This window comes from Glycine max, chromosome 10 (assembly GCF_000004515.6).
Source record: "Glycine max cultivar Williams 82 chromosome 10, Glycine_max_v4.0, whole genome shotgun sequence".
Taxonomy (NCBI): Eukaryota; Viridiplantae; Streptophyta; class Magnoliopsida; order Fabales; family Fabaceae; genus Glycine; species Glycine max.
In genome coordinates this window covers 35,943,159-35,948,590 of record NC_038246.2, presented here as the reverse complement: position 1 = coordinate 35,948,590, position 5,432 = coordinate 35,943,159, and the positions used below count along the sequence as shown (strand labels likewise).

General features: G+C 33.2%; 1 protein-coding gene across 2 annotated transcripts; it reads right to left on the bottom strand.

Annotated features, from left to right (window-relative positions):
- Positions 1-2,721: 2,721 nt before the first annotated feature.
- Positions 2,722-4,637, bottom strand: LOC100799156 (40S ribosomal protein S3-3). 2 transcript variants are annotated; one of them, XM_003535938.4, is made up of 6 exons: positions 4,454-4,637; positions 4,201-4,348; positions 3,912-4,083; positions 3,372-3,426; positions 3,152-3,283; positions 2,722-3,044 (listed from the first exon to the last, which is right to left on the bottom strand). In XM_003535938.4, exons 1-6 carry the CDS (start codon positions 4,481-4,483, stop codon positions 2,871-2,873), a joined length of 711 nt encoding a protein of 236 aa, XP_003535986.1. In that variant the 5' UTR covers positions 4,484-4,637; the 3' UTR covers positions 2,722-2,870. The 2 variants fall into 2 exon arrangements, with proteins under 2 accessions (XP_003535986.1, XP_040861625.1); XM_041005691.1 differs by having other exon boundaries at positions 3,912-4,348; positions 4,454-4,615.
- Positions 4,638-5,432: the final 795 nt, after the last annotated feature.

Here is a 5,432-nt window from a genome sequence, read left to right as displayed (position 1 = left end):
AATGAAAAAGACACTTAATGTTTTGAAACCGTAAAATTTATTCTATATTTAACAAGTAGATGAATTAGTAAAAAGGTGATATAGGAAGATTTAAAATTAATCTTGCAGATGGAACATTGACTGTATGCGCTCTAGCGAGGAGTAAAGGGGTATGTTTTCTTTCTCTGCAGTTTCCAGTAAGATTAAACTACGTATTGCATAAGATACTTATAGTAAAATTTAAGTTTTGGGAACAAGATACTTCTATTTCTCGTTTTGGTTTTCAAGCTTTTCAAACATTCTTCAACGGAAAACAAAAAAATGCAGACACAAACGAGAAACCTTACTCAGCCAAAATGTGGATTTTCAAAAGGCCCAGTTTTGTTTGCCGAAAGACGCAATGGTAGAGCTCAGTCTCACTACTGGAATGGTATAAAAGGAACCGATCTAAACCATGAGTGGAATAGCATCTAAGCAATGACATACCATATTAGCATATCGAGACTACAAGTACACTCAAGAAGAATATTGTGCAAAATTAACAATACAAAATTTGTTAAATCATATTAATCAACTTCGTCATTTGGCTATCAAATTTAACCACCATGACAAAACACACAAAAATTACTAAATGTTTCTCCCAAGACCATAATCATGTCTCTATTCACTGCTAAGTTCAGTGAGAGACATTTGTTAAAGCAAGTCTTCAAACAAAACTAGGGTGTAAACAAACGAAAGCATGCATGCAAAGGCAGGCAAAAAGTCTCCTCAATATCGAACTAACAACTACACAAGGCAGCTTTTAACATAATCTATTTTGAGACTAATAAAGTGACATGTTACCAAAATAAATGGTGAAGGTAGAGAGAGACCTGAAGCTGATAGGTGCCACCACCAACAAGGTTCATTGTCCACGTCAAAAATTCTAAATGACTAAGGTTCATTTTCCAAGTCTAAAATTCCAAATGACTAATTTAAGGCATACACATCCGTACAACATGGCTCCACAAAACACAAAACAGATAAACTAGGACTAGGCAATAGCACAAAGAACCCTATTATTGAACTTCTAACACAATTGTCAGGAAAGCCTCATCTGTACCAAGACAAGCTGCTCCCTTATTCTCCTTCCCTTCCGAGTTCTGACATATTTCACTAATCCAAAATCATAAACAAGAAACAAACACAAGACCATATACAATAACAAATCAAATCATTCAATTAAGAGAAATATAAAATTCCAATGCCAATTGGGATTTTGGAATTATTACTACCTAGCTTTTTAACAGTATGTCCATGAAGACAGTTCTAGTTCCATCTAATTTAAATTTTCCAGGTCAACAAGGTATACATAATAAACAACACTCAACCAGCCAAATAAAAGCACTGTTTCATGAAGAGACAGAGTAAGAAGGGTCTACATACAAGTTAAACTCATCCTGCTAAATCACAACTAACCCATACTTATTCTGCTCATCAGTTGAGAGGTTGATCCACCAAGTGAAACGTTATTAATAGTTGAAAATCCAGAACCAGTTCAACAAACCTTTTCAAGACCATCTTGCAGCCAGAACATTGGATAAAATGTAGGGCATATTAAGATTCATATGCATCATAAGCATATTAAGATTCATATTAAGATTTGTTGGGTGTGCGTTGTTTTCTAGTGACACTTTAGAACATATTAAGATTCATATGCATCATAAGCAATAGACATACAAAAACTTGAGCTAGCCTAATTACTTGGTGCCTTAAGTTGATGAATACAAAGATACAACCAAGGTTATCAAATTCACAATTCTACATAAACTCACGGAGGTCCCATAAACTCACAAGAGTTTACTCAATATAAAAAATATATTAATATTCCTACATATAAAATCATAACTAAATATTTCAACGCTAAAATAAATCAAAATAACAAACTTTAACTATAGTTCAACAAACTAACATAGTGCACACCCAATCAAATATAAATTCATACAATACAAAACATAAGTTCTTAAAATAAAAGAATTTAAAAAAACATAGAAATAGTTCAAACGTCCATCAATCCTATAATTAAATCATCTCCAATATCACCACCACCACCACCATCTTCAAGCTCTTTCAAGTTTACTCCGAGTTTGGTCCACTCCAATTCTAGTGAGTTTACTCCAAGTTTGCCAGAAAATGATTCTATCTGCGATTCAGTTCACTGGGGTGTGCAGACACATAAACTCGTACGATTTAAAACTAGAGTTCGATAACCATGGATATAACTGAATACGGATGCTTCATTCCATCTTTTGAAGAATGCTCTGAAGGTAACCACACAAACAAGGACTTTACTCATATACACAGGATCTAGTATCTTGTTGATCGCTCCATAGTCACAGTGGTAAATCAAGACAAGCCAAATCTATGTTATTCCTAGTATTATGCTCAACATTAGGAAGCAAAGATTCAAAGTCAGGCCAATTCATAAACCAAATGGTAGATATGAATAGTACAATGCAAAAGGGCGTAAAAAAAAATTGCTTTTGTTCTTGGTTATGGAAGGCATCACTCGTACTATTCCTTCGACAAGTGTTACTATAAAGCAAAAAAAACTTAAAGGGAATGCAACTCCAGAATTAATAACAAAAAATTATCTATTCATAAAGGCAAGAAACATAGCATTAGAACAACAAAAATAACAAGAACTGTATCAATGACGTGAATCACAAACAAAAGACTTCAAACTACATAAGACGAAGGGTATGAGAAAGATAAAACAAATGACTTAAAATACTTGTAACTGAGTATAACAATTTCTTCAAAATTTTGAACATGTCTTCAACAACAAACATTGCATACAAGAAAAACTAGGCACTAAGCTAATATGAATTACTCCTCCAGCGTATAACTTTTCAAGCAACAGGGACCTCAATATCATTAGCAGCCAAAACTGGAGCAGGCTGGATGTATTCTTCTTCCTCCTTTGGAGAATGGATTGTGACAAGATCAGGGAGGGGAGTTTTAGGACCCTGTTTCCCCTTAGGATCCCAATCAAGCATGATCTTCACCTTAATGCCAAGAACACCCTATGAGGCAGCAAAAAATAACAATTAGCATCATCACTTCATAGTAAAATCAACAACCCAAAAGAGATAAATAGTATCAAGAATCTACAAAGAATAGAAGCAAAAACCTGTCTCAGGAGCACATGTCTCACTGCAGAGTCAATGTAATCTTTGACAGGTTGCCCAGAAGAAATCATGTACCCATCCTTAAACTTCATAGATTTGGCTCTCTGGGCTCTCAATTTTCCACTCACAATGACCTGCTCAAACCAAACAACCAAAACCATCACACAAAGCAACACCCCAATATCACAAACTTAAAACCCAAGTCACTTCTGGAGAACAAACCTCGCATCCCTTAGCACCACTCTCCATAACAAACCTCAAAACACCATAGCAGGCCCTGAAACAGGAAGTTTACACAAAGTAAACACAAACCCACAGAAAAATCACATTCGTGCAAGGGGGGGAAAAGAACAATAGTATATGTTCAATTACTAGTTAAAAATATGTTTTCACTGGGAACAATTAGGTCTAAAAACTATACTTTTGTTTATCAAAACAAACATATCTCCACACACCTTTATTAATAAAAATCAAACAAAGATACAAGAAAAACAACACAAGATTAATTTCGCACAGTAATAAATTGTCAAATCAAATAAAAACAATGTCACCAATAGAAATTGTGTTTTATCAACTAGCAATCAAGGTTTTAAAACACGGTCTCCAGGAATACAACTATGGATGCAGTATAAAGTTTTTCTGGGAAGATTTTGAGTCACGGCGACAGCAATTTTCTACATTTTTTCACAACGACATGAATCGCAATGAAACAATTTTAAAAAAAGATTACATATTTTTATCAACTAAAAAATGAATATACACCTGCGCACAGCGAGTCCACCAAGGAGCTTGTATCGAAGAGACTCAGCCTGAGCAATAGCGCAAAGACCCCTATTGTTGACCTTTTCAGCATAAAGTTCGACACTGTTCTCGGGAAACTTGAACCTCTTCTGAACCACAGAGGTAAGTTCCCTTATTCTCCTTCCCTTCTCACCTATTAATACAAAATAACCAAAAAAAAAAAAACAAAACAAAAACTTCCAATATTCAATTCCAAAGGGGTAAAATAAGAAAAATAGAAGATTCCAGAACAGAACACGGGCACACGAACCGAGAACAGCTTGGGTTCTGGTGGCTCTAATTATGATTTCGGTGCGCATCGGCGTAACCCTAACTTCCACGCCGGAGTAACCGTCCTCGGCCAACTCTCTTGTCAGAACCTCGTTCAGTTCAGCGAAGAACACTCCATCAGCTACGAACTGCGCACACAGAAACACACGATAAAAATTGAAATTATAGTTATTAATTGATGAGGTTTAATTTCAATTGGTGAAGGATGATTGTGGTATGAATGAGTGAGTCACCTTTCTCTTCTTGCTCATTTGGGTCGCCATTGTCGGAGATCGGAGACGGCGCTGAAAACACAGAGTGCGACGGCTACGATTGGGGTGTGGCGCTAAACCCTAGTTTCTGGGTAGTGAGTGGAATATATAGGTAGAGGCCGACACACTGCAAAGACGATACAAAAATAGAAATTAAACAGAATATAATTATTAATTAACCCTTTAATTGTTTTTTTAAAAGAAACTATTCTTGGTCCCACAGGGTAAAAAAATAATTTTTTTGTAACTTACTCCATATTATTGTAAATTTATGTGAAATATCTGGATAATTTTTTTATTTTTATGTTAAATTAGTATCCCATAGTATATATAATTTAATTACTTATACGTTAATATTAATATTAATATTAATAATATATAATATGGTAAAATTATTGATACTTATTTTTTATTTTAACATTATAATAAAAAATTAATATAATTATTTGATTGTTGAATGATAGTTTTGTGTTAATATTTGTAAAAATTATTAAACTTAGCAGGTTAGCCTACTTATATAATAATATATGTAATACTATATGTATTTATATATTATTTGTTTTTTTAATTTTTTAATTAATATATCAAGTATTCACCTGTTTTGTCAAAGAGTAATTTTGGTAGAAAAACTTTGTTGTTTATTGAGATTTTTTCTTTCTAGTTACTTTTTCTTGGTCGACAATATTTATATATTATATAAATACTAGAGTGAGCAACCCTTATCACAATATAAATGTTTTCTTAAAAAAATTAGGAAATATTTAAAAATATGACATTTTTAACTATTAATTGTTGTACATGATAGATATGCAGGTTATTATATATTGATAAATGCCTAGTATATTTATTTATTTTACATTTTCCTAACTTAAAAGTTTGTTTGGTTTAGCTTCATGCTAATTTCACTAATAATTAGATATATGTTTAGTGTTTTAATCCTGTAGGAATTTATTAGCTTTTT

What these genes read in the sequence shown, in the direction of transcription:
- LOC100799156 (XM_041005691.1), bottom strand. Translation starts at nt 4,483, where the DNA reads ATGGCGACCCAAATGAGCAAGAAGAGAAAG. An exon ending in GGTGGACTCGCTGTGCGCAG is followed by an intron (nt 3,427 to 3,911) that starts GTGTATATTCAT and finishes TTCCTGTTTCAG; the next exon opens with GGCCTGCTATGGTGTTTTGA. An exon ending in GACATGTGCTCCTGAGACAG is followed by an intron (nt 3,045 to 3,151) that starts GTTTTTGCTTCT and finishes GCTGCCTCATAG; the next exon opens with GGTGTTCTTGGCATTAAGGT.